Consider the following 25,999-nt stretch of genomic DNA (forward strand, 5'->3'; position numbering starts at 1 on the left):
GACTGGTGTCCCTAACGCAGAGCCAATTTAGTGAGTGTTCAATGACGGAAATAATGAGAACTCTCTGACTAGACACACGAACTTCACAAGCACAGGTATTTTTGTTTCTTCCACAAAATCATTAGAGCAAAGTGCTTTGTGGCCCTAACTCAAACCCTCGTGGGTATCTGGTCTTCTGCAACCAGTAGGTGCTTCAGTAACACACAGAATCACACAGAATCACACAGAATCACACAGAATCAACCAGGTTGGAAGAGACCTCAGGGATCATCGAGTCCAACCACTGCCCCTACACCACCATGTCAACGAGACCACGGCACTAAGTGCCATGTCCAGTCTTTTCTTAAACACATCCAGAGATGGTGACTCCACCACCTCCCTGGGCAGCCCATTCCAATGTCTAATAACCCTTTCTGTAAAGAAATTCTTCCTAATGTCCAACCTGAACCTCCCCTGGCGAAGCTTGAGGCTGTGCTAGTTGCCCGGGAGAAGAGGCCGACTCCCATTTCACTACAACCTCCCTTCAGGTAGTTGTAGACTGCAATAAGGTCACCTCTGAGCCTCCTCTTCTCCAGGCTAAACAACCCCAGCTCCCTCAGCCGTTCCTCATAGGTCAGGCCCTCCAGACCCTTCACCAGCTTGGTCGCCCTCCTCTGGACTCGCTCCAACACCTCAACATCTTTCTTGAAGTGCGGGGCCCAGAACTGGACACAGTACTCAAGGTGCGGCCTCACCAGTGCCGAGTACAGAGGGACGATCATTTCCCTAGACCGGCTGGCTACACTATTCCTAATGGAGGCCAGGATGCCATTGGCCTTCTTGGCCACCTGGGCACACTGCTGGCTCATGTTTAGCCGGCTGTCAATCAGCACCCCCAGGTCTCTTTCCACCGGGCTGCTTTCTAACCACTCTTCCCCCAGCCTGTAGAGCTGCATGGGGTTGTTGTGGCCGAAGTGTAAGACCCGGCACTTGTTCTTGTTGAACCTCATGCTGTTGGTCTCGGCCCATCTATCTAACCTGTCCAGATCCCTCTGAAGGGCCTTCCTACCCTCCAGCAGATCGACACTCCCACCCAGCTTGGTGTCATCTGCAAATTTGCTGAGGGTGCGCTCAATCCCTATGTCTAGATCATCTATAAAGATATTGAACAGTAGGGTCATTCCTAATCCAACCAAGACTTGGTTTACGTGCCTGCACCTCCCGGCACCACGTGAAGGTCTGTAAGAAACCGGCTGTGATTGGGATGGGTTTAGCAGGGGACCAGGCACCCCGCTCCCCGCCGGAGCCGAGCGGGGCGGGCGGAACGCTCAGCGCTGCTCCTGTTCCCAGCCGGCAGCGCCCGGGGGGACCGCGCAGGGGGACGGACCGGAGCCGGGCGCCGCGCCGCGGGCACGATGTGGAGCCGCGTCCGTGGCTGGGGCGGCGCGGCCGGGGGCTCCTGTCGCCTCGCCGCGCGGCTCCTCGCCGGGCCAGCGAGCGGCCGGGAGGTGGCGGGGGTAGCGCGGCTGCAGGGGAGGCCTCACAGGTACCGTCGCCTTCCGTAAATCCTTCCCCTGGGGGCGCCCGGCGGCGGGGGGAGCTTTGCCATGGGGGCCGGGCGGTGTCCGCGGCAGCGCCGCGCCCCAAACCTCCCCCTTGTGAAGGACGGGGTTTACTCAGCTCCCCGGGGAAAGCGGCTCCTATTCGCCGCAGGTTGCCTCGCCGCGGCCTGTGCCCCGACAGCAGGTTGCCGCTCTTCGCCTTTGCCTTAAACGGGGGCCTCGTGTTTTAGCCACTTTCTCCCGTGACCGTGGCGCCTGCACCGGGCGGGTGGGGTGCGGGGCCTACCCGATACCGCGCTGTGCCCTGCCTTCAGCCGCTCTGTTCCCGGGAGCCTCGGGGATTAAACCCCCTCGGCCAGCAAGCAGGCCAGGCCCGGGGCCGTCCGTCCTGCTGGGGCTGTGTGCTGTCGGCACCGGTGGGCAGAAGCTGTGGGGAAAGCGAAGTCGAGTAGGGGGAACTGGTTTGGGTTGTGTTTCTCGGGTTGCTGGGGCTTGTGAGCAGATCGCAAACCTGATGGTGGGTGAAATAGAATCATAGAATGGTTTGGGTTGGAAGGGACCTTAAAGATCATCTAGTTCCACCCCCCCCTGCCACAGGCAGGGACACCTTCCACTAGACCAGCTTGCTCAAAGCCTCATCCAACCTGGCCTTGAACACTACAAGGGAGGGGGCATCCACAGCTTCTCTGGGCAACCTGTGCCAGTGTCTCACTACCCTCACAGCCAAGAATTTCTTCCTAATATCTAATGTAAATCTACACTCTTTCAGTTTAAAACCGTTACCCCTCGTCCTGCCACTACACACCCTTGTCATGTAAACTGCAATGTACTACTGGCTTTAAATGTTTAAGGCTTGCAGTCTTGCTGTATTTTCCTATTGCTGTAAGCAAAGATCTCTGAATGGATAGATAGTATTAAGGAGCATGCGGTATGAATTAATGGAGATAGTGTTTGAAAAAGATCTGTGGAGAATAGCTCTGTGTAAAATAGCAGGGTTCCTACCATCGTCTCAGTAATGTGGTTCTGAAGCTTTCCTTAAATTTTTCTGTTGCTTTTCAACAGCAAAATTTTAACGCTGACAGTTTAATGCTGGCAATTTATTAAGTGCAGAGTGACTGAAGTAATAATGTGGTGCCTGCTGATACTAGCAGGATTTTCTTTTTGAGCCAGAGAGAGTGTGTGTCGGGGAAAAGAATTTCAAAATTCTTTCGAATCTGTTGAAGTGTGTTATTTTGAACCAAAAAAAAATATTTAATGGTAAGGTTTTTTTCTTTATTTTAGTAACTTGAAGGTGTTTTTTAAGCAAAAAAGTAGTTGTGAATGTAAAGCTTTAAACATTTCATTTGAGAATGTTAAAGGGAACAGTTCTTTGAATTTTATGATAGTTTTTCCGGAGAATGCAGTTGTGTCTGTGTTACAGCAATATACTAAGCAGCTCCCTGCTGTCCCTGGCTTCACATCCTCGCCTGCACCGTGACAGTTTTAGTTTCTTTGCAGTGATGTGGTAAACTAGGTAGAGGAGCTGTTCCAGATGGAAAAATAACCAAAGTAACTTTTTTATTTGTTACTGGGTTGTCTTGCAGCAGGATCCGTTTCCTCATAAGGCTGCACAAATGCTTGGCTGCTATATTGCAGGACATAGGGTAAGGGAATGTGATCCATAGTAGTGCCACAAGTGTAAAACAATGTGAAGCTAAATGTGTGTGTACAATCTTTTTTCAGGTGGCTAGGAGTGATCTCTCTGCCTTATTTTAAGAGTTATAGTGAGTTTTTTATAGTACTAAAAAATTTAAATATCAGGTACCATTAGATTCAAATTCTCAGTCTGCTACCTAATGCAGCCATACTTGAAAAAGTTTTAAGTCCCTAGATTAAACTCAGTTTATTCGTGGAGGAAATAAACTCGTTTACATGATTTTTGTGATGAAGAAACCATAAATAATCAAGAGTTTTAAATAGTGCCCTAGCCCTTGTCAAAAGTCAAAAGGTACATTTGACGTGTCCTTAACGTACTCAGTTTGCACTCGGTTAGGCCTAGACAGTTGTAACTGATGGATGGGCTTTTTTGTTTGGTAGGTCTACAAAATTCTGCCTATTTGTAACGTCTGATTTTTTTATGTATTTACTTTTCTTAAACTTTATGTATCATCTAGCAAAATACAGAAACTTTTCAGCACAAGCAGCCTACTTTCTACTGAGAAAGATGAATCTACCGCTTCCAAAGACAGCACCACTGAAGCAGCAACAAAGAGTCGGGAGGGTACAGCAGAAACACCAAAGCAGAAGTTGTTAGACCTTATTGGTAATATGAAAGTAGAAGTGAGCTACAGGAAGAAACTCCAAGAGTTAAAAACACGTGAGATCAAAAACCAAGCCACAAACAAGCTGGAAGGCCCAGACAGTGAAGGTGGTATGCTTCAGAAAACTACAGAAGACACCCAGCGGTAAAGTATAAGAAACTTTCTTAGCCTGTTTTCTCCTTTTTTTTTTTTCAAATTTTTTTTTCATTATCTGGGACAAAATAAAGCATCAAATGCCATTTCCAAGTATGGATAAGAGTCTTGTAAGGGAATGTAGTGTAGATGTAGATTGCAGTAAGTCACAGGGGAGAATCTGGATAAAAGATGTTGCGTGCTTTCTACAATATTTTACCTTTTTCTGCAGAGACTCTTGAAAGGTAGCACTAGCAGCTGCCTGTGGGAAGTTATTGTAATGGGAGGAGGAAAATATTGTTTCAGATAAAATACCGTAAAGCTGAGGGAAAAGGAAAAAGAAAAGCCAAACCCAAAATTAAGAATGGCATCATGATTGTTGAGACTCACGGATGGCTCCCCACCACATTGCATTTATAATCTTGTGGGTCTGTGCTGCCTGTGGTCTTTGGCCACTTGAGTACAACAGCCTGTCAGTGTCATTTAGCAACTGATAATTAGTGCAACATAGGGCAAACCTAGCCTTCCCTCTGGCCACCTGCACCCCCATTGGGGATAATGCGTAACTGTAACTTCTGGGTTATTAAGACATAAAATGACAGTACAGAAATGACAATTTAAATATAGTAAGGCTTTTATTTTTTCACTTTTCCATCTCTGTTTTGTCTCTTACAGAAGCAGGCCTTTAAATCCAGAACTGGTGGCGGCTGCTTCTGCAGTCGCATCTTCCCTACCACTCGACAAGAAGCAGACAGAATCAGAACTAATTGCACAACTAAGACGACACGAAGAAACCACAGATAAACAGAAAAAGGGGGGAACTATTAACATACGGTCTGTATGTTGAATGTTATTCTCAGTAATGTTCGAAATTCTGATTTTGCAATGTCATCTTGACGGTGACTGGGTTCTGTGTTGGAAAGGTGGCCCTAAAAGAACATTTGGACAGGTTATACTTGGAATTAATGAATAATGGGAACGTCATTGGTGTGATTATACCAAACTCCCTAAATTTTGCCTTCGTCATTCTAAAATGGTTTTGCAGAAATGGAATTGTTTTCCTGCCCAGGATCATTACGTTCTTGGACAGGCTAGCAAAATAACAGGTTTGGGTTGGTTTTTTTTTTTTTTAAGCTCCTGAAATTCTCACACAATGGATGGATTTGTAAATGTTTCAGACGTTCTGTCTGGACTGGTGAATTTTCATGACAGCTCTGTAGAACTGAACTACAGCAGCTCTATTTATAGTCCCACCCTTCCTTTCAAAACTTTCCAGTCAACCTAAGAAACTCACCTCTTGGCTTAACTCTGTTTCCAGTGTGGCTTTCAAACAGATGAGAAACATTTGTTTGGAAACTGAAACAGTTGTGCATACTGCTCTTTTGGATGATGGGTAAAGACAGATTTTTCGTTCTCTTTTTTTTTTTTCCAGCTAGTATTCAAATAACTACTCAAAAAATAAGGCATTAAATCCAGATGAAATGCTGAACTAAATAGAAAATTGGATCTTCAACAAAATAGGAATGTGAAACCTTTATTTATGGCCATTTGCGGTGTGAACTGCAAGCTGCTTATCATCTTAGTTTTAATTTATTCTGTGAAAATGAATTTCTCCAAACCAGGATTTAAGTTTGACCCATGAATTATTATTTGTAAGTTGCTCTAGGGATCAGTAAAGGATCTGCTTTGTATGTTTATTGATGGACTGCAAACAGAGTAGCCAACAAGCTAATGATACTTGTGGCTGATGTCTGCCCTTTACGTGAGTGGGAACTAAGGAAGAATGTGACGAGTGCTTGCAAATAGATTGAGTTAGATGGTTGCAAATAGATTGGGAAGCACAATGCACAGTGAATAACTTTGTTAAACAAAATACATGTTCTTCAGAGGTTGTAAAGGGAAAAGGAAGAAACTATGCAAGTTTCCCTTTTAGCCTATGTTCATGATTCTCTACCAACAACGCTAATGGTGGTTGTGGAGAGCAGAATGAAATTCTCTCCAAATGTGTAAAGTAGGTGCTATTTGAGGAGAAAGTATGATTTTAGGTAGTACACGCAAGCATCTCCAAAGGCTCTGTATGTGCTCTGTTTTCATAATGTCCTCTCAGCCTGAATATAGGAGATCTTGAGAACTTGATAGATGCTTATCTCACCACAGGCTTTTGGAGCCAAAACGAGTGGCTTTAAAGGTAAGAGGTGTGGCTGTTTTATGTAAAATTGATGTGTTTCTTCCTTTTTTTTGTGTGCAGTATTACCAAAAACTTGAGACACTTCCTAATGTAAAGAGAATAAATAAGAACTATTTTATATAGAGCATATGTTCATTAAACTATTAATTACCAGTGAGGTTTTTCCATTTCTGTCACTGGGGTTTGGAAAGAGCAGAGTACATAAATGTCTTAATAATGGCATCAGCTATGGGTGGCCAACTTAAATTTAATTAGAATGTACTTCAGTACCTGATAAGATGTTGGAGGACCGTACTGATACTAACTAAGCTAATACTGCAGTGGCTAACCTCATATGGGCCTGCATCTTTTCCTTCAGGTATACATAGTCTTCTCTAAACATGGTTGATCTGCCTGCTGGCAACAAGGGCTTGCTCTCCTCACCACTCATTGCACTTTCCCTGAAGCGCTTACCCAGCTGTGGCTGCTGTGGAAGAAGGAAGGCATCTAAGGAAGTGTAGTCTAAGCAAAAAGGCTTTTTTTCTTTGAAAGAGAGTTTAAATTCTTCAGAAATTTAAAAGGTCAAGTCCCTGCAACTATATAGTGCCTCTATATAGTTGGTGGATGGGTTAAGATGTGCTGTTACAATATTCTATACCATGCTTGTGGATGAATCACTCTGGTTAGAAAAATGCCTTTTCCTCAACCAAAACCAACCTTTTTGGTTGGCTGGGAATGTTGTAACTGGCTTGCTCTGATTTGAGTTGGCAAGTTCTACTCCCAGAGGCAGCTTTGTGAACTAGCTTGCTTCTACCTGGGAATATATGTTAATGTTTTTTATTATATGCTGAAAAGGGTCATAGAATCATAGAATAGTTTGGGTTGGAAGGGACCTTTAAAGGTCATCTAGTACAACCCCTCCTGCAATGAGCAGGGACATCTTCAACTAGATCAGGTTGCTCAGAGTGCCATCCAACCTGACCTTGAGTGTTTCCAGTGATGGGGCGTCTGCCACCTCTCTGGGCAACCTGTTACAGTGTTTCATCACCCTCATAATGAAAAATTTCTTCCTTGTAACTAGTCTAAATCTACCCTGTTTTAGTTTAAAACCATTACCCCTTGTCCTATCACTACAAGCCCTACTAAAATGTCTGTCCCCATCTTTCTTATAAGCCCCCTTTAAGTACTGAAAGGCTGCAATAAGGTCTCCCTGGAGCCTTCTCCAGGCTGAACAGCCCCAGCTCTCTCAGCCTTTCCTTGTAGGAGAGGTGTTCCATCCCTCTGATCATTTTTGTGGCCCTCCTCTGGACCTGCTTCAACAGGTCCATGTCTTTCCTGTACTGAGGACTCCAGAGCTGGACGCAGTACTCCAGGTGGGGTGTCCTGAAAGCGGAGTAGAGGAGCAGAATCACCTCCCTCAACCTGCTGGCCACGCTGCTTTTGATGCAGCCCAGGATACGGTTGGCCTTCTGGGCTGCGAGCGCACGTTGCCGGCTCACATCCAGTTTTTCATCCACGAGTACCTCCCAGTCCTTCCTGGCAGGGCTGCTCTCAAATTACTTCATCCCCCAGACTGTATTGATATCAGGGGTTTCCCTGACCCATGTGCAGGACCTTTCACTTGGCCTTGTTGAACCTCATGAGGTTCACATGGGCCCACTTCTTGAGCTTGTTCAGGTCCCTCTGGATAGCATGTGTCCCTCAGGCATGTTTACTACACCACTCAACTTGGTGTTGTCTGCAAGCTTGCTGAGGGTGCACTTGATCCCACTGTCTTATGTTGTTGATGCAGATATTAAACAGTAAAAGTTCCATTCTCTTCCGTAATAGATAGGTAACAGTTTGAAACTTTGTCAGTGGATGAGTTTTCTAGAAAGACCAGCAACTCCTGCTCATTTTCATGACTGAAGACTCGGTTAATAGCAGCGTTTCACAGTTAAGACTCTGAGATTAATTTGATACTTTTGGCTTTCTGGTCAGTGTTAAAACTGTTGATTTTAAAAAGTCCAGCAGAAGGCACTAAAATGCTTTTAATATATTAGAAAGCAGTTACTTTTATTCATACATGATTATTTTTGTTGGTTTTTGACACAACAGAATATGGGCAGTTTAACTTTTTTTTTTCCCATAAAGGTTTTGCATTCAATATACTGACACATTTTAAAAGCCAATATATATTCCTCCATTATTTAAAACTATTTAAAAATGAGATACCTTCACAAGCAGTAGAGCCATATAATGCTCAGCTGCAAAAAATTGGGATACTCCTATTGAGATTTATGAGGGTATGAAATAAATTGCACATTGTCTGGATCTTTTGGTTCATACTAATTTTTTTTTTCTAGGACTGTGGCATGGCCTCCAGAGGTCACTGCTGTATGCGCTTGTCTCTTGTTTTGTAGACAGCATGAGGACAGCATGTTCACTAGGAGGGGAAAATATTAATGATAGAGGAATTTATTTTTCTCAGTGTGGGATGAAGTTTTACTCAATGGAAATTACAACAGCAGTATACCAAAATAGAATCAGCAGCACTAAAAGTTGAAATTTCAGCTCCTGTTTTGGGTGAAGAAGTAGTAAAGTAGTTCAGCGCTTAGGCTAAAGTATATCCAGAGCTCCTTGGGTCTCCGTTTTTAGTGTCATAATTATTGATTGGTGATCAGGAAGGAGAGAGAATCTGTGCTTGTTACAAAAGCTCTACCTCTTCCCATCTCTGGAAAGTATCTAGGAGCTTATTTTTTTAACCTTATTTTGTGACATGAGGTAATATCATGTAGTAGCTAACCACTGTAGGTACACTGGGGTTGGAGTATGAATTTGTAATCTAATGTTTTTCATTACAAAAGACATTAAAGACATCTTTGTAGTTTTATTTTTAGTTAATACAGGGGCACTTTTAGTGATGGAGTGATGAATGTTGCTGTCAGAAATGTTCATATACCAATGATGGGGTGACATTAGGAGTTTCCAGTGATAGTATGATACCACTGACTGCATGTTCTGATAGCTTGGTAGCATAGTCTGTCCACACCTACTGTGCAAAACCACAAATAAATCAATGTCAGCTGTGAGAACAGCTTCTCCAAGGACGCCTGATACCCCTGTGGCATGGGAACACTCCACCCTTGTAGGTCGCAGCCAAGCCAAGCAGTTGTGCTGGGCCATGTGTGACTGACCTTAGGAATTATGTCCCCTTGACCCTCAGAAGTGTGTCAAGCCTCTGGCCCAACACCAGCTCACTAATGCCAGTAGGTACTTCATAGAGTAATTTCTAGTGTGAGATATGCAACTAATCTGAGATTGTTTTTTCTTTATGATTAAAATGAAATTATTTGAAACTTGTTTTCAGATGCCTTTCTTTCAGAGTAGGTACTTGAAGTGCTATGCTATTCTTGTTCTGCCATTCGAAACCACATCTAAGACCAAAGAGAAAATCCCACTGTGTTGCTGTGGCAATAAGCTTTTACAATTTTCCAGAAGTATTTTTGCTTGTTAATAAAATCTCTTTTGACTTAACCTACCAAAAACATAGTTTGAACTTCATTCAGATTTTCATACAATGGATATGCAGTGTTTTTCACTTGGCCTATTTTTGGTTTTTTTGAGACCAAATTTTTCTCTTAAAACTTGAGTGCTGCAATTTTGGATGACTGCATGTTACTGGAAGTGGTTGGGAGGAGAGGATAGCTGTGAGGAAGAATTATCAGCTTGGTCTTCACCAACCAACAGACTTAGCAGTTAAGGGGACTAATCAGCGGAAGAAGAAAGGTGATGTGTTTTGCCCTTTGTGTTCAGAATGAGCTGCAAACTGCGCTGGAAGAGATCAGAGCATTTGTTCTTCATGTATGATTTTGACTACAGAATTATGAAGGAAGATGTGGTCTAAAGTGGACGAGTAGATGTAGTGCTTAGGGATATTGTTTAGGTATATTGTTTAGTGGTTGACTTGGTAGTGTTAGGTTAATGGTTGGAATCGATGGTCTTAAAGGTGCTTTTCAACCAAGACGATTCTGTGATTCTGTTAATGCTGTAATATGATTATGCAGTGCAACAGATTGCAGTGAATCAGGAAAGGTGACCTACTTGTTGGGGTGGCATGATTGACCCATGTCATCTGATTAGTGAAAGCAAGCTTCCTTTTGATGTGCAGCAGCACAGCTTTGTCCCTGGGCAGTGTTGGTTCCTGTCCAAAAAAATGGTGATTTTTTACCTCCCAATTTCAGCATGTTCCTCGTATCCAGAGAAATTCCTCATTTATTTAAGCAAAATATACCTTGTGCACTCTGTGAATATTGGTATCACAGAATCACAGAATGTTAGGGATTGGAAGGGACCTCGAAAGATCATCTAGTCCAATCCCCCTGCCGGAGCAGGATTGCCTAGACCATATCACACAGGAACGCGTCTAGGCGGGTTTTGAATGTCTCCAGAGAAGGAGACTCCACAACCTCTCTGGGCAGCCTGTTCCAGTGTTCGGTCACCCTCACCGTAAAGAAGTTTTTCCTCATATTTATGAGGAACCTCCTGTGTTCCAGCTTGCACCCATTGCCCCTTGTCCTGTCAAGGGATGTCACTGAGAAGAGCCTGGCTCCATCCTCATGACACTTGCCCTTTACATATTTATAAACATTAATGAGGTCACCCCTCAGTCTCCTCTTCTCTAAGCTAAATGTGCAGATATATGAAATTTTTCTTTTAGTTGGAAACTAAATAATTTCAAAGAAAGCATTTGTTGTAGATTGAGTAGGCTAAAATAGCGCTTTTAATCTATATAGAATGTAACAACTGAGGTGGTTTAAAAAGTAAGACTTGAATGTTTGATAATTTAAAAATGGGAGTATTTTGTGAGGAATATATAATTCTGTCTTACAGAGGCTTATGAAACCAATTGAGAGTAGAGTTTCTGGTTAATACATGTGACAAACTTCCTTGTTTTGTTGATTTGTTGAGTTTTTACATTCATATTTTTAATTTCAGCAACGTTATTTCAGAAATGGCAGTTAAAAGGCAGTCCCCAGCTCAGAGGGGTGTGAGGCTATCCAGTCGCATTTCCTTGGAGCTGGATGAGGATGGTCAAAGAATCAAGCTTGGAAGATTCTCACCTCAGTCTTCTGACTCCAGAAGGTATTTTTGTTGTATTCCCTTCCAATAGAAGGAGTGTGCAGAAAAATTTCTAATGGATAATATTTTAAATTTAGTTGTACATACTCATGTTACCATGGTGCTTCAGAGCTTAAAGAAATCACTTCAGTATTTTTCAAGAAAAGTGCTGTTAGCGTTGAAATAAACTTCTGTGAGAACACATTAGTTGATGTTAACCACCTAATCAAGTAATGTGCACTTTTTGAATATTAAATTTTAGATAATTAAAAATATTTGGTGCTGAAATGTAATTGTGTTTGTTTTAACTAGTTTAAATGATTCTCACTTACGCATAATACAATTTTATATCACTTTCTTAACTTTTTGGGAAATGGAGGCTTTGAAGGCTTACCTTCATCTAATAGAAAACTTTGATAAGTGTTCCATGTTTAGCAAAATTTCATCCATTCCTGTCACGGTTTAAAGCTGGGCCGGCTATTAAACCTGTGGCAGATGCTCTCTGTTATCCCCCCCCCCTCCCCCCAAAGGGAAAGGGAAAAGGGAGAGAGACTTCCGGGTTGGAAAGTTAAAACAGTTTTAATAAACTATAATAATGAAAAAGAGTATAATAACAATAATAGAAATAATCAAATATATACAAATATATATACAAAACCAAGATTGAGCTCCCCTGAAGTCAGCCACGTCACCACCGGCACTGCAGGGCAGGCTCCGGGAAGGCCCAGGCTGGGCCCAGCGACGGACAGGAACTGGATTCAGGGATGCACGGATCGGGATCGGGGGCAGCAGGAAAACAGATGGAGTCCTCCTTGGACACCGGCCATAGCAGAAAGAGAGCGAGACCCTCGTGATCCCCCCGCTTTATACCGAGAATGACGTGTATGGGATGGAATACCCTCGTTGGTCAATTTTGGGTCACCTGCCCTGTCCGCTCCCCCCTGCAGCTGCGACCCCCCTTCGGCTTTTCACTCGTAAGCAGTGAGGAATTCAGCAGTGACCTTGGTTTCTCTAAGACTAAGTACAGCAAGAGCCTTTCTGCACAACATCCCTACCGGTGCCTCAGCGATAACTACAAACTTCAAGCGTTATCAGTCCTAGAAGCAGACACTGTCTGCAAAACGTGGAGTTAGTTTCAGAAAGTGCAGTTACTTAGAAGAGACTTAGCTGAAAGTAAAAATCACCGAAAGGAAAATTGGCCTGGTTTAGGCCAAACCAGGACAATTCCGTTGGGGTTTTAAAGAGATTTTAATTTTTTTTTTTTTTTTTTTTTTGCCACCTTGTTGCAACTGATAAGTCATTCTCCAATTGATTTCTGTATTGTCTGTGACATTATAATTGTCTATGAAATGAACTTTATAATTTACATGATGATTTCAGGGTACTCCTTAAATTTATCTTGCTGCTGGTTTATGTGGCCGTTCTATTTCTTAATGAATTAAGGAGCACTCTTATATTTTGTTTTTCACTCCTGTAAGCTATGCTTTCTTGCCTGCAGTCTTTTGATTTTCCCATGGCCAGCTCATCATCACATTCCTTCTCAGTATATTCTTTCTCTAGCAGTTCTGTTTTTAGTAAGATTAACTTCTCTAATCATTAATTTAATTTGCAAGTTAATCCCCTTTTCTTGGAGTTAGGGGCTGGAAGTTGAGGGAGTAATTTGTGTTTAGATAGATAATGCTGAAGGCAGAATTTAGATAACTAAGAAAAAAAAAAGCATAAATTTATGGGTGAGTTGATGTACATTATTCTGCCCTCTTTGGCCGAGACATCTATTTCAGTTTATCATAACCATTGTGACGTCCCATAAGGAACAAACTGGAGCATAGGCTTTGAGCCATGTAGATCATGCAAAAACCTCAAAGAAGTGGCTATAGCCAGTCATCAGAAGAATTTATCCTGCTTGCTGAAATGTTTCTGAGTAACTTCCTTGGTCTTGAACTACCAACTGTTAAGGTGTGTTAGGGGAGTATCTGTCGGGTCTCTTCACTGTTACAAGGCCAGTAAACAATGTTTTCTTTTCCTGATGCGAAGCTTGTAGAAAGTGCAAGAGGGGCTTCTTGTAATGGAAGTTGAAAGGAAGAAGTGGAACAAGGTTCCAGACCAAGCCCTCCTGACTTAGGTATTTCTGTCCTGGGATTTTCATTCAGCTATAAACTGCTGGTTTGAGGAGCAAGGGAACCGACACCATTATCAGTTGCTACATAGCTCTATAGATATTTTTAATCTGGGGATAGTTATCAGGCAGAGTTGGTAGTCACATGAAAGTAATTTTGTTATTAGGCTGTGATTCTTCACTGACCGTGAGAAATACTTTATTTAAGGTGTTGGATTAGAAGTTTTTAAAGTTTGAAAGAACAGAAATAGTATGATGTAGAAGTATAAACTGAAAACCTGAGCTATTACATGCTTGTACAGTGTATATTATTTTATATCTTTGCAAAACTTTTCATTTATTAACATACTGCAAAGTAAAGTGAATTTCACTTATGTTTGAGAACAATTATTAAATTTATGATATCTGAGAAGCTGTCTCACCCTCTTTGTGTGATGAAACTGTACTTGGTATATAACTTCATGAGCAGTACGTTAAAATAGTTTTTAAAATCCCTGTAATGAGCAAACTGTCTCCAGTTTCAGTCCTGAGTTTCCTCCTGCATCCCTGAAAATCTAACGAGTATACTTACCTATTGATAATATGAAAAGAATGGGTTAGGAAGAATATCAAAGTTTAAATCGAGTTAGTAGATTTCAGTGAAATGAGTGATGTTGCTTTGTAGTAATTTGAACTAGTCATTTTAAAATAAGCATTCTTCCAAGTCATGCTCGTATCTTCGGCCAGTGTTGTTGGGAGTTACACACAGATAGGAAAATGTAATCCTAAATCAACATTCTTTTAAGACTCTGTAATTAGATTGCTCTGTGCTGAAATAGGTCCAGGGTAGTTAGATCAGTAAAATGTAACATGATAAGAGCAGGTTTGCAGAAGTAGTTGTGGCCATCAGAAATCTGCAGTAAATGCAGAGAGGTGAAATTCTAAGGTCAGGAAGGGCAAGTATTGCCAACGTAACAGTGAATGTGTAATAACACGAAGTAGGAAATTTTAGAATTTCAGTGGAAACCTGGAAGATTGTATGATTAAAAGAATCATTTGTTCTGAAGGTCAGTGGGTTCTACAGTAAAGGCGCTGGGTTTTCTTTGTTTGCATTTTTAAGGAAATTTATTTTGATTACTTGTTGAACTCTTGGAAATTTTTTATTTTTTTAGTATAGGCTTATGCTAAAGATAAAAATTATTAGATTTATCTAGAGTGAAGTATTTTTATATTCAGAAGAGAGGGCATCAGGGTGATGCTATTTAAAATATATCATACAGATATACTTTGAGCGTTTGCCATATGGCAGAGAAGGTGGCGGTGTAATCTTCCAAAAAGGCTATTTATGTCATAAAGCAGGAATTGTTTGATTTAGCTGTCGCCTTTTCTCTTCCTGAATTGTGCAATATTTTTTACAGAGAAAAAACCCAAATCACCAGATTCACTTTTTAGTTGCAACTTTGTAAAATGGCTTGAGTTCTGTGGTTTGATACTGTTTACCTGTGTTCAGATTCCTAAATATTTCAGTAAAAAATGACTGCAAGTATGATGTTAGATTAATGGTCATTCTTTCACATGGAAATGTTTTGGGAAGCTCTGTTACGGACGAATAATAAAGTCGTAAACACTTTATCTGGTTAAAAGCCTGAGGATTTAGTGAGAGTAACTATCTTATTTTTTTTTTTCTCCAGAGATCTGTTAGTTCATGAGAATATTTTGTGCTTTTAAATTTGTTATCTGGCAATGTTGTGAAGTGTTGTGAAATACTAAATATCACTTTTCTTTTTTGTTTATAGAAGTCTCAAAGTAGGAAGAAGGCTTAATATATTCGCTAAGGCTTCTACAGAAACAAAAGATGCACTGAAAACAGGTTAGTGGAAATTCAATAATGAAAAACCCAGTGAAGCCAAGTTCTAGTTCTGAATTTTTAGAATATCAAGAGATTCACTGTTATGAAGGAGTCTTGCGACCTTTTAACTTCCTGCTTTCAGACCTATAAAAAAATGAATACTTTAATGTAACTCTGATTTTTAGTAAGCAAAACTTCCATGCAGTGTAATAGATTAATGTTTTCTGTACTAATGAGGACGTTCTGTTATTGAACTTGAAGGGTAAAACTGGCTTTTTGTCGCTAAGGCCAGTCTCGTGTGAGCGTAAAACCAGTCTGGAGAATGGGTATGTTGGCTCCAGTAGCTTATTTGGTCAAGTTGTAAACTTGCTGCATTCATTTTATGGCAAAGAAACACAAAACTGTGATCCCAGGGAAACAAGTATGCTCTACAGGTGGCTAAGCATAAGCAGGGTAGAAAAAAACCAAGACCACGCATTTGATTGCTTTGTGGCCCTGTCTTATTTAGTGTTGTATATGTAGCTTGAAAGATCCTGTAAATGGCTGAGAAATGATGCCTTGCTTTACCTACTGTAAAGCTGTTCATGTATGTTTAGAATCATAGAATCATAGAATGGTTTGGGTTGGAAGGGACCTTTAAAGGTCATCTAGTCCAACCCCCCTGCAATGAGCAGGGACATCTTCAACTAGATCAGATTGCTCAAAGCCCTGTCCAGCCTGACCTTAAGTGTTTCCAGGGAGGGGGCATCTACCACCTCCCTGGATAACCTGTTCCAGTGTTTCACCACCCTCATTGTAAAAAAATTCTTCCTTATATCTAGTCTGAATTTACCCTGTTTTAGTTTAAAACCATTACCCCTTGGTCCTATCGCAACAGGCCCTGATAAGAAGTCTGTCCCCATCTTTCTTATAGGCCCCCTTTAAGTATTGAAAGATTGCAATAAGGTCTCCCTGGAGCCTTTTCTTCTCCAGGCTGAACAGCCCCAGTTCTCTCAGCCTTTCCTTGTAGGAGAGATGTTCCATCCCTCTGATCATTTTTGTGGCCCTCCTCTGGACCTGCTTCAACAGGTCCATGTCTTTCCTGTACTGAGGACTCCAGAGCTGGACGCAGTACTCCAGGTGGGGTGTCCTGAAAGCGGAGTAGAGGGGCACAATCACCTTCCTCGACCTGCTGGCCATGCTTCTTTTGATGCAGCCCAGGATACGGTTGGCCTTCTGGGCTGCGAGCACACATTGCTGGCTCGTATCCAGCCTTTCATCAACCATCACCCCCAAGTCCTTCTCCTCAGGGCTGTTCACAGTCCCTTCATCTCCCAGACTGTATTGATACCAGGGGTTGCCCTGACCCATGTGCAGGACCTTTCACTTGGCCTTGTTGAACCTCATGAGGTTCATATGGGACCACTTCTTGAACTTTTCCAGGTCCCTCTGGATAGCATGTGTCCCTCAGGCCTGTCAATCGCACCACTCAGTTTGGTGTCGTCGACAAAGTTGCTGAGGGTGCACTTGATCCCACTGTCTTATGTCATTGATGAAGATACTAAACAGCACTGGTCCCAATACGGACCCCTGAGGGACACCATTCATCACTGCCATCCAGGCATTGATCCATTGACCGCTACTCTCTGGATGCAACCATCTAGCCAATTCCTTATCCACCAAATATACATGCCCAAACTGATGTAAGATAAAAACAAAAAACAACAGCAAAACAGGTATGGCCCACCTTTGTATTCACTGAATGGCACAGCTCTGCAGGAACAGTCTTAATGCCACGTAAGGGGGATAGCTTTCAAGCATGAAGACGACTTTACTACAGACTGGATTTTGGCTAAGAGTGTGTGCACATGGGCAAGTCATGTAAAGAACTCTCTCCCTCCCTTTTCTTTCTGAAGAATGAAACTGTGCATTCTTGGCGCTGATCTTTAACATGCTGATTTCCCTAAGCTATTCTGAGGCTCTTTGGAAAAAGTCTTTATTCCAATGTAGTGACTTAGAACTATATATAAAGCCAGCAGCTGCAGAAGAAATAGTATTCCTCTCTGATATCTTAGAAAATGATCTGTATTTGTTTCTGTTTCAAGAGCAGGACTGTTAGTTTTTGCCAGATTCTAGCTGAGTAGTTTTCTCTTTTTTTTTATGCTTGAAACTGCAGGGAGAAATTAATTTGTTTACTTAATTTCTTTAGTAAAATGTCAGATAGTGCTATTTGCATATTTTCAAGCAGCTGTGAGCTTTCTGAATGCAGCCACCTCTGTGGTGGACTATGAAAGTTGCTTGTTAAAATGGAATTCAATTTGCTGTTTTTTGATGACTGCCAGTTTCCTTAAAATTGGTCCATTTTACATATTAAAAAAAAGAATGAGACAGCATTTGTTTTTAGCTATCTTGACAAATGTGATGTTCATGTAACTGACATTTGAGTTGGATTAAATTTGCTCAGGTAAAATGGTGAGAATTTAACCTTTCTTTTTTGCATGAGCACAATGCAGACACAACGGCCCATAGTAGTCACCCTAGATAAAAAGTTGAGATACACTTTTTTTTTTAAACACGAAACTGGAATGTGCACAAATTGTGCAACAGAGCAAGTGGACCTTATTGGATTTGTAATTAGATACTAAGAAATAAGCTGCTTTCAGCTTTTTATGTGGTGTTTCCTTGTTTTATTGCAGGTAACCTTGAGGAAATCTACAATATATTCTAAGCCAGGGAGCTTATTACTTGGCTTACTGACTAAGCCTGATGACAAAAAATTTTTTTACATTAATCTTGGGAAATACCAGCATGGTACTTGATACCTTGATTCATTTGCTTTCACTTTCTTAGCTCATATTAGTGGTGATAATGAATTAAAATATTGTTTATACATGACAGAAAAGCAAGTTCTGTGTTATGTATTGAATATTTATTTTGAAAACCTGAATGTTAACTGGAAAGTAAATTGACATCCTGAAAAAATTATTCATAACTTAACATAAAATACCAGTAAGTGTTAACATAAAATATTAGTATTATTTTTTCACAGAGGTGAAAATGTAATGTTTATCACCTTTACTGCAAGCTTGAAAAAATGAGTTTCTGTTCTCTTCTATTAAAAGATTTATTAGTAGCACATTATTAGAAGGTATTCATTAAGATGTGGACAATAATTTCATTCTGGTGTAGTTTCTCAGATTATCTGTTATCTGTATTTTATTCCTGCTTCCAGCCCTCCAATCAAAGTAGGCAGCTAGGGAATAGAGTTCTGGAAATTTCCCTGCTAAGTAAGAAACAATTTGAAAAAGTATCTTCTGATTTAACACAAAAAAAATGAAAATACTTTTCAGTATGTAAAAATACTGTTTACCCTTTCATTTTGTTTTTTTCTTGAAGGAAGGGGGAGAGTGTTTTTTTTAAATCCAGTTGAGTTGTAAGCCACTGAGCCAAAGATGAAATTATATCTTAGTTTCAAATACGTATGAGTAGGAAAATAATAGCTGATTGGCCATGGTCCACTTCAAATGGACTGTAACACTTGAATTCACATCAAGTTCTCTGTTCCAAGGAGCTTAGGGTGAATTGATAACTGGGGTGAGACGAGAAAACAAAGGGGAGCACGATTTACGCCAGCTCATGAGACAGCAGCCCGAGGCACTCCCAGCGGTTCCTCCCTGTCCTGTGGTAACAGCTTGTTCCCTTCACTTCAGTGATGCGGTTCAGTCTGGGCTCATGACCAGTTCTCCTGGGTGGAGGGGCAGGAACTCCTTAAGAGGAACTCTGCTGCCATATGAATACACTTTGATTAAAAAAAATAAATATATGCGTCAGGAAAGATGCATCCCTAAAGGGACTGTTTGACTTTGGGAGAAGAATAGGAAATCAGGATTTCTCAAACTCAAGAGACAAAAACCGGGACACTTTTTGAGTGTTGGGGAAGGAATTGCCATCATTTGTACATTGAGTTGTCTCCCTGAAGGAGAGTGTAGTTGTGAAGTATCTGAAAACTGCTGCAGTAAGCAAGATTCCTTTAGCAGAGCGCACCAGTTGAGTTCAGAGTTTCTCATATGTACAATTTGTGAAAGACAAAAAGGAAAAAAAAGATTGTGGAAAAATTAAATTTGTGCTCTGTGTGAAAGGCTTTAAAATAAATTGTCCCCTAGGAGTTCAGAAGATGTTTTCACCAGACATTTGAGAATTTAATGCACTTCCATTTCAACAGAGAATTCTCATTTGAGAAAGGTGATGCTGGCATCTCAGGTAGAAAAATTCACACACCTGGAAGTATTAGTCTCTGTAAAGGTTAATGTAAAAGGACTTTGTTTTAGCTAGTGAGAAGTCTTTGGCATGCTGACAGGTCTTTACAAAATTTCTTTTTAGTATCTTCACCAACAATTTGGGATCTGGAATTTGCGAAGGAGGTTGCAGCAGTAACTGCACAACCTCCTCGAAATGGTTTTGAGGAGATGATCCAGTGGACAAAAGAAGGAATACTGTGGGAGTTCCCAATTGACAATGAAGCTGGTACGTGCACTGTTAACTCTTACTATATTTATCTTTTTTGAGAATTAGAGCATGTTATGACCTTTGACTGTTTTAATATAGTGTTTCAGCTATGAGTCATGCATTTGATAGTAAACAAATATAACTTTCCAACTGTCCCAAATCAGAGATGCTTCAGATGAACTCATTCTGGTGCTCTTCAGGTGAAGTCCTGCAGGTGGTTTGGCTGATCTGAGGACTAGCTGCTGCCAAAAAGGGGAGAGCTCCCTCGCTCCCTCAGCCCTGATGCTTTCAACACCAAAAGGCTGTTCAAGTCTATTACATAATTCCTTTTACTATGCAACTTCTTTAAAGAAGCTTCTAGCAGAGGACAAGAAATCTTAATACTGACATGTGTTTTATAATGCTGATTCTGTTCTTCGGTGTGGCTTTCAAACCAAGTGGCTAGCTGGATCCTAATCAGCTGTCTGCCAGTTCCATATCTGCACTGGCTGGCTGTTACACTGTTATTTGCTCCCTTTGTTTTATCAGTTTCATTAAAAAAACCAGTCACAATATTCACTCGCTCTGGGCATCTATCTTAACTAGACATCTTTGTGCAATGTATTTACTTTTATTACCATTAAAAAAAAAAAGGCAGCTCTGTGTGAAGTTAAGCCAGCAGAGAGAGAGAGCGAATGTTAAGGAAGGGAAGAAGAACTACAGAAAGTAAGTGTGCACTTTAGGAATGGGGACTTCATAACTTCAGGGAGAGCTTGGCTGTGGGTTTGGTTTGTTGTTTTTTTTTTTTTAAAAACTTTAAAGACATCAAACAGAACTAGTTTAGAATGATTCAGTCACTGAAAGCAGAACAGGTTAGTATCTGAAGCTGGGAGTCTTTGAAAATCTGTCCTATACTGAGTTGCAAATTGCATAATGTGGTTCATTGTTTCTTGATATTTATTCTCATCCTATTTTGGCAGTTTCTTCACAGAATTTAATCACTGCTCCCAGAATTGGTTTGTTCCATCATGTAGAAATCCGAGTATATTCTAGTCGTGTTTTTGCAAGCTTAAAACCACTGCAGCCAATGGTTTTTCTGTTGTTGTAATGTGGCTGGAACTCTGCTGTCTGGGGCCGTAAGTGGACCAGGCGTCTTTGGCGGCCAATGGTTTTTCTGTTGCAGCAATGCGGCTGGAACCGTGCTGTCTGGGAGAGGGTGGCGAATGGACAAAGAGTCTTTACATATACTTAAACGAAAATCTTTATTGATTTGTCCACAAAGACTAGTCATGTGGAAAATTCCAGTGGAGCGTTCCAAAATCTATCACCTCTCAGGCTGGAATACCAAGTCAGTAAATTCCATCCTATCAAACTGCCAGCCACAAGCTGTTAATCAGGTCAGGTATGTCAAAGCATAGTTAAAAGCTTGAGAACCTCGCTCTGATTATTTCAACGTACCATACTTTCAGTGGCTCTGCAAAAGAAAGATGCCCCTTCCTGCTGTTAATTTTGCAGTTTTGTAGCAGTCATCTTCCTCAATAGGAGGACATTACCTCAGCTTGTTCTGTATCAAGAAATGTGTGATTTTTCTTTTATGCCACAAGAATGTGGCTTTAAAAACATACGTGTAATTAAATTTTCTATTTAGGAAGCATGTATACTCAACTTTTAGCATTATGAGAGCCTTTAAAGTTTTAAATATAAAAAAGAAAGACCGCTTATAACTGTTTTTCTTGGCTCCAGAGCATCTCCAGTGGTCTCGTTAGAGTGCTTTACCAAGGCACTGTGCTGTGCTTTGAGGCATCAGAGCAAGGCTGTGAATTCTAAAATTTCTGTGGCCCTGATGCAGACATCTGAAGGTGTGGCTAGACATACTGGCTTGCTGCAATGGCCAGTAGCAGTCTTCCCCCCACTTCTGCCCTGTTATTTTGCCATTGCCCTGCATGTCTTTTCCCTTCTCTGATGCAGTTGAAATCCCTACTAGGCAGAAAACTACATTTTTTTCTCTCCATCTCTCTGACCTCTGATTAATTTTTACCAGATTAGCAAACAATTAGTATAGCTTGCATAACATTGTTCTCACTCCTCCTCCTTTCTGCTTGCCTCTTCTAGTAGCTTTAGTTCTGCTCCATTACTTGCCGTGGCAAAAAGTTGGGAAAAAAAAGTTGAATTCTGCCTCTTTTTAAAATTATTTCTGTGCATTTATGCCTTGATGACTCAAATCCTGAGGAGTGAAGTGGTTAAAAAGGACAGTGCAGATTATTGGTGCTACTTTGCTTTAGCACCTCATTCTGAGGAGCTAATGCTTCTGGTGGGCCAGAGGTTGCTATGGCAGAAGTGATAGGTTTAATGGAAGTCTTGGAAAATTAATGCCTCAGTTGCCCATGATGGCTTCTGTAGGCAAAGGTTTGCCAAGTCCTATTGTGGCTGTTTTGCTGAGATGCTGTTTCCAGCAGAGAAACTTTGGATCAGTTTGCCAAGAGAGGTGGCAAATATTACACAGTCATTTTAGGCTGGGATTGTTTTACTAATTCTGGGTCTATTCTAGGGACCTACTACAAGGGCAGGATTTTTCTCACTCTAAAAATCCTACAAACGTAGAATGGTTTGAGTTGGAAGGGATCTTTAAAGATCATCTGGTCCAACCCCCCTGCCATGGGCAGGGACATCTTTCACTAGATCAGGTTGCTTGGACATCTTTCACTAGATCAGGATACTTGGTCCTCTTTATTTAGTATGAGCATGTCAACAAGACTCCCTATAAGGATGGACATGTGCATTTGAGATGTCATCTTTAAGGCAAAGTTCATCATCTCTTGGAAGAGTTAGTGTATTAGCTAGAGAAATTCCTCAGAGTTTCTGTTTCGTGGTACATAGGGGATTGGAAATTAGATATAGAGAGTGGGTGACTTTTTGCTTTGAGGTTGATAAAGAACATCCTGTACTTTAGACTCCCACCATGCATGTTCTTTCAAATTAGGTTTCTGAGGACCGTGCAAGAGAGGCTGAGGGATGGGCTTGTTCTTCCCATGCAGCAGGAGTTAGGGCTTGCTGGGGGTGAGGGAGTCATGTGAGCATATCTCATCTAATCAGTTCCCACCAGAGGTCTCAGCCTCTGATGCTTTGGGCAATTGTGGTCTCTTTTTGTGATGCACGCTTTACTTTTCTGAGGACTGAAATATGTGGTCTAACTGAAATGTTTGGACTTAGCACTTCATCCCCAAACCATATATCATGTCTTTGACAAATGGGAGATCAAAATACATGATGTGATAGTTCCTTCTGACTTGAATTTTGTGCGAGACTATAAATGGTTTAATTTGTTTCAGGTTAGATAAAAAAATTGGAGAAATTATTAATTGGACATAATCTCTCTCGATACCCTCTGTCCACAAAAGAAGAGCATCCAAAAGGCCAAATTTTACTGGCAGTATTATGCAGATTCTTTCAGTAGTGGGTTCATTGGTTCTCCTGGATTTTTGTGACCAACAGAAGTATGGAAATCCGTAAAGGGTGTTAGCTTGTGAAAGCAACCAGCAGCATCTAGGTACAGGGAGATTCCACCTTCCCTTGGTGGGGGAAAGTCGGTGTGGATGGCATGGTAAAAGGATCATCTCTGAGCTTCTCTAAGTGGACATAGGTTTCCAAGCACAGCAGAAATAGAACTTCTGAAGCTGAAATGACCTTTTTTTTTTTCCTTTTAACGTAAAGGAAAAAGAAGGGAGCTTCTGAAGAAGGGAACATGCTTGCTTTTTCAAGGACAAGTCAGATAAAGGTGGTATGTAGTTGACATTGATAGGCACTGACATATTTCTGGGAAAAACCTGTGGGAAAACTAGGTGTATTTCCCAGCTCCTTCAGGCATTGCAGTACCTAAAGTTTAAAACAGGAAAGAAATAATGTGCACTTAATGAATAGGTTATATGAGCAGAGAGACTTCTCCATCCCAGTGATGCTCCTCTGAAATGGAAGAATCTCTAACACAGGAGGAAGCCTAGGACTGAGGTGACTTCATTATGTCAATTTTAATACTCCTGATTTAATGTTGTCAAATAATACATCCTAGCTAGTACAGAAAAACACCTACACTTAGTCTATGGTGCAGACTTCCCATTTGTGTCATCTGGAAATGTTCATATGCAATATTTTTTTCTCTACTGACAAACTCTTTCTTAAGGTTGCAAATGTCATTTACAAATCTGTAGCAGATTGGCATCAAATAAAAACTTTAATTTATCCTTAACTGAAGAAAAATCTTTCAATTGCAAATCACAATTTGCCTTGTTTTTTTATCTCAGAATTGGGAACTGCGAAAGCAGCCTTTTTTCTCTATGTACAAATTTGTTTTCTGAGTCTTTGTCTTGTGTACGTTAGCATCGTAGTATGAACAGCAGCAAAGGAAATCCAAGAACAGAGAACAAAAATTTACCATAGGATCTGAGCTGTGTTTGATTAGAGATCTACAATAATCCCTTGGCCCTGTGGATGCTTTCAAATGCATCACCTTTTGCGCTGGTTACAACTTAAAAGTAGCAGCTGGTGAGATACAGAACGTTTTTACATCAATGTACACTCACAGATTCCAAAAGTGTTAGAAAAACACTTTCCTGTGCTCATTTGATAGCAATAAGACATTAAAACAATGACTTGCAATAAACATGCAAGTGTGTGTTAGTTCTTCAGTATTAGGTATTTTAGGAGGTTGCCTCATTTGTTCAAGACTAGCTTGTGTTCTTTAATCCTCTGCAGAATTTAGGCAGTCAGTGTTATCTTAAAGAATTTGTTAAGAAAGTGTCCACAATCTAAAAGGTGGTACCCGTAATGAATCAAAGTTTTCATGTATTGAACAAACAGGATTTTAAGCAAGAAGATTGATTGATTCCCCGCCCCCCACCTGGCATCAGCTTTCAGCGAGGTTATCAGCCAGAAAGTTGATTTAAATATTAGATATTCTTATAAATGAGAGCACAAAATGGAAGTTATATGGTAGACAGGACTATGATATACGCTGACATTTTTTGTGTGGTCGGAGAAATTAAAATTGCAGTTGCTTCCACTTCTGTATTGGTTGGCTTAACTGTGCAAAAGAATTAAAAGGCACAGAACCATTAATTTTACTAATTTAAGGTTTATTTGCAAGCTGTGTTCTTTTTTACTTCGTTAAATTTGCTGTTATATTATGATAATGGCTTTGTCATTTTTTTTGTCCCTTCTGTTAGGGATGGAGGATGATGCTGAATTTCATGAACATATCTTTCTGGAGAAACACCTCGAAGACTTCCCCAAGCAAGGACCTATTCGCCACTTCATGGAACTAGTCATATGTGGGCTTTCAAAAAACCCATACCTCAGTGTTAAACAGAAGATTGAACATATTGAGTGGTTTCAGAAGTATTTTGAGGAAAAGAAGGAATATCTTCAAGAGATTTGAGATTTGGGAAAGTGCTTAACCTTGAAATGAAGAATCATTATGTCAAAATTGATGATTTTTTATAATGGAAATACTGTCAGTGCATAGTAACCATGTGACCTGAAAGTTGTATTTTAAATAATAAACTGAAAGGTCATACTTTCACGTCTGTGTGTCCATGTATATGTAGATATTTTTTAACAGCAAAAGAAGGAACTGAAAAGTACGGCTTTTGTATAATGTGCATTTAAAATTTCGTGTATAAAAATTGTTGTCTTTTAAATTTGAAATTAGTCTTTTGACCATACAAAGTAATAGGTCTAATTCCACTTCCTGCACCCTTCACACTTGGTGTGTATCTTGACAGGTTTGCTCATCTTTCTCATTCTGGAACACTTGCAATGCTTTCAGTTTTAAAAACTTCTGATACAGCTCTAATTTGAAAAGCTGTTATTGAGATAGTAGCAGTTCATTTTGCTAATTCGTTAAGTACACTGGTATTTGGATGATACTAATCCTTTCTATCCTCCTTTCACTAATCATCTTCATTGGTTCATTTTAAATTTTTTGGTAATGACTAAGTCATTTGATTTGAATGCTGCTTAGTTCATCTGCTCAATGAAAGGCTATTGCATCCCTGAGATGTGTGCACAGCATGTGATACTCATGAATTATATAAAATAATACAAAAGTCTCTCCTACCATCCATTCATCACTTCTGAAGCTTTTGACCAACTTCTCATCAGTATTTGTTGTTTAAAAATGGCTCTGATTGTCAAGTAATCCAATCTTAGTAGATGAGGGCAGGGCTGTGGATGTAGTCTATCTAGACTTCAGTAAGGCATTCGACACTGTCTCCCACAGCATCCTCCTAGACAAACTGGCTGCCCGGGGCTTGGATGGGTGGACTTTTCGATGGGTTAAAAACTGGCTGGATGGCC

At 40.7% G+C, this 25,999-nt stretch overlaps 1 protein-coding gene across 2 annotated transcripts; it reads left to right on the plus strand.

The window, feature by feature from the left end:
• Positions 1-1,369: 1,369 nt before the first annotated feature.
• Positions 1,370-25,223, plus strand: MRPS31 (mitochondrial ribosomal protein S31). Of its 2 annotated transcripts, XM_068395265.1 has the most exons (7): positions 1,370-1,525; positions 3,695-3,985; positions 4,649-4,807; positions 11,118-11,264; positions 15,132-15,205; positions 19,544-19,687; positions 24,868-25,223. In XM_068395265.1, the coding sequence occupies exons 1-7, from the start codon at positions 1,395-1,397 to the stop codon at positions 25,077-25,079; spliced, it is 1,158 nt and encodes a 385-aa protein (XP_068251366.1). In that variant the 5' UTR covers positions 1,370-1,394; the 3' UTR covers positions 25,080-25,223. The 2 variants fall into 2 exon arrangements, with proteins under 2 accessions (XP_068251366.1, XP_068251367.1); XM_068395266.1 differs by lacking the exon at positions 19,544-19,687.
• Positions 25,224-25,999: the final 776 nt, after the last annotated feature.

This window comes from Nyctibius grandis, chromosome 2 (genome assembly GCF_013368605.1).
Source record: "Nyctibius grandis isolate bNycGra1 chromosome 2, bNycGra1.pri, whole genome shotgun sequence".
NCBI classification, from domain to species: domain Eukaryota; kingdom Metazoa; phylum Chordata; class Aves; order Nyctibiiformes; family Nyctibiidae; genus Nyctibius; species Nyctibius grandis.

Bases quoted from the DNA above. Each gene is read 5' to 3' on its own strand.
- MRPS31 (XM_068395265.1), top strand. From the start codon at position 1,395: ATGTGGAGCCGCGTCCGTGGCTGGGGCGGCGCGGCCGGGGGCTCCTGT. The intron at 4,808-11,117 runs GTCTGTATGTTG...TTTTAATTTCAG, and splicing joins GGGGGAACTATTAACATACG to CAACGTTATTTCAGAAATGG. The intron at 11,265-15,131 runs GTATTTTTGTTG...TTTTGTTTATAG, and splicing joins CAGTCTTCTGACTCCAGAAG to AAGTCTCAAAGTAGGAAGAA.